The sequence below is a fragment of the Melampsora larici-populina genome, assembly GCF_000204055.1.
Source record: "Melampsora larici-populina 98AG31 unplaced genomic scaffold MELLAscaffold_2, whole genome shotgun sequence".
NCBI classification, from domain to species: Eukaryota; Fungi; Basidiomycota; class Pucciniomycetes; order Pucciniales; family Melampsoraceae; genus Melampsora; species Melampsora laricis-populina.
Window position 1 is genome coordinate 2,464,364 of NW_006768766.1, and position 2,867 is coordinate 2,467,230.

General features: G+C 41.9%; 1 protein-coding gene across 1 annotated transcript; it reads right to left on the minus strand.

The window, feature by feature from the left end:
* Window positions 1-427: 427 nt before the first annotated feature.
* MELLADRAFT_89220 (uncharacterized protein) lies at window positions 428-1,768 on the minus strand (the record flags this gene model as incomplete). Its single annotated transcript, XM_007404594.1, has 3 exons — window positions 428-793; window positions 867-1,105; window positions 1,195-1,768. The coding sequence occupies 3 exons, from the start codon at window positions 1,766-1,768 to the stop codon at window positions 428-430; spliced, it is 1,179 nt and encodes a 392-aa protein (XP_007404656.1).
* Window positions 1,769-2,867: the final 1,099 nt, after the last annotated feature.

The following is a 2,867-nucleotide window of genomic DNA, read 5'->3' on the forward strand; positions in this document are numbered from 1 at the left end:
TTCAAACATATAGAAAACATGTTATAGACTACATACCTTCAAGATACTTTTTTCAAGTGTACATCCTATGTCATATAGAATTGCAATACGCTTGTTAGGCTTGCCCACTTCGCGTGTTTGTTTAATCAACTGGTCAATCATAGCCAGCACAAAGAACTGCCTGATATTGGCACAAATTGAAAGGATCAAAGATAATCAGTCAAGTGCAGATGATAGATAGGTAAGACTGTCTTACTTCTCTCCACTTTTGACCACGTTCACAAACGTCAGGACATGGTCGTGGCGACAAGCCATCCCAATTAGTCCGCACTCATCGCAACCCTTCCAAGTACTTGCACCTCGGTGATCTGCAGCAGCGGTGTGCTGAGACGTACACTGGTCCTATCCAAAATGAATGTCAGCAATAAAGAAAACTCAACCTTGTTCACTAAAATTCAATCTGAATACATACTTTATATTCCTTTTCCTGTTCCTGCTTTGAAAGACCCGGGTCCCACTTGGCTACTTTATCTGGATGGATGAATAGAGATGGTATCAATACCTCTTTCTCCTCGGACTCATTACTAGCAGCTTTGTGTCGGCGATGCTGAAAGTTGCCGTCACAGCAGACTACATAGTCGGCTTCGTCGGGTTCGCCGTTTTCTTGGAGTGGTCCAAAGCACCGAGGACATATATCGGCCAGTCTTTGAAGGGCTGTGAGCAGTAAGGCTCGGATGGTAAGCTCCTCTTCCATTCTCAGCATGTGTCTGAATGCATCAATGGCCAAAGAAAGAGTACGTCTCCATAGGCGAGGCTGAAAGAAATATTTTGAAAGAAATATATCCTCAGTTAAAATTGTAAGTCATTCTTTCACTCAGTGTACATACCTCATTAGTTTTCTCAACCAGCATGAGTGGACTGTGTGCGTCCAAGAATTCGTCCAAAGCTAGCGAGAATCCTTGTGTACGTACGGTACAATACTTCCATATGTGATGATGTAGCCTCAGTAGGCGAATCGAATACGCCGCCTCAGGATGAACCGGAGCGCCGCCGATGAATCCCATACGAATGAGACGAACTTGATCAGGGACACATTTACAAAATGTAATCTCCAGCTGCTTGCGTTCTAAAACATTCAATTCAAGAATAATTGTAAGGAATCCGAATAAGAAAGTATGGACTATCTTAAACCCGCTATAGAAAGAATATACAAACCTAAGATGTCGACCGTATCAACCTTCCGATGCCTCAGGTCACTCGCCGCACAGTGACACTGTTCGTTTCGATCTATATTCCACGCTGAGCTGTCACCCCAGCGTGAAGTAAGTTGAGCACAGGTCATGTAGGCCATGTACATTTCTGGTAATACCTTGGCCCAATTTCTTGCATCTCTCAGTTGCTTTGATTTATAATAAGCTCCTTTAACATATTCGGTATAGGTTGTGGTGGTATTTGGTGGCGCTTCAGCATCTTCGGTATGAGGAAGTTGGTCCGAGATGAGATTGTTGTCAATGTCGTTGGGTTCTTCATCGTCTTCTGAGCTTTCCCTGTGTTCAGCGTTTGATATATCAATTAGACTAACATTTTGCATTGTTACAGATGTGGACGGAGTTGGAAGGTTAGCTAGAGCATCTTTCAGTTGTTGGGTACGTTTTTTAACCCATTCGGTCTCATTTGCCTCGTTCTTGGCTACAAGTTGAGCTGCCTCTGAACCAGGTAGAACAATACAGGCTCTCTTTTTTTTAGGGGGGCCAGTCAGACAATTCACAGAACGACCCTTTGAAGGCATAAGGAAAATGAAAGAGAGGGATGAGATAGCGAAAAGTAAGGGATTTGTTGAAAGAGATATCAGCCGGTGCTAGCACCAGTTGATACCTCTCACACCAGTTCATAAACCCCTAGTTCATATCAGCTTGAGCTTTTCCGATGATGTGACCTTTTCGTTTGGACAGATCAAGCTAGGAACGACAATTTCGACAAATGTGGAATTCCAATTGGTTTGCATCTCAAAACATACAAACGGGTAGCACCTTCTTTGATATTCATTTGATTATGCACAGCATACAAAACCCCTATGGTTATATCAAATTAGCTTGAGCGTCTATGGGTACATTATAGACACTCAAGCTATCCATCAACACTTTCTTTTTGGATTAAAACAACCTTTTGTGTCAATACATACAACATGCTAACCAACTGAGGTCCTTTTTTCAGTAACTGGAGGAAGAGGGACCACGCTCTTTTTTTATGATCAGAGTTAATGAAGATGAAGATCAAAGTATAGCAGACTTAACTCTTAATAAGTGGTCACTTACAACCTTACAAATACAATTATGAACTTGTTGGAATTGATTCCAATGTGGTTTGTTCAAAAGCATCCCTGGTCCCATTAAGTAGTGTCAGTATTGGGCTTTTTCAGATGGAAGGAGAGGGAATAGGGAAAAGTGGTATTATGAAGGTGGGTTTGAAATTCAATTCTGTCATCTGGGGGGGCTCCAATCAGCATATTTCCTACATAATCAGGGTGTGTGTGTGTGTTTTATGGCAGAGCGGCAGCTGAATATGATAATTTGAGATTATAAGTGTGGATATGAAGGTGATGGAGGAAGATTATGCAAAAGTGCTGCTATCAAACTGGGTCTCAAATCAAAATTGGTCAATGTGTGGGAGCCCCAAACACCATTTTTCCTACATCTTCAGGGAGTTTGGGATGTTTTTATGTGCACAGATGAGATTTTGAATGTGGTTTTGTGGGTTTGAGTGTTTATATAAAGGTGATGGAGAGGTGATACAGAAAAGTGGTATTATCAAAGTAGGTCTAAAATCCAATTTTGTCATCTGGGGGGGGCTCTAGATACCATAATTCTTCCATCTTCATGGTGGTGAGA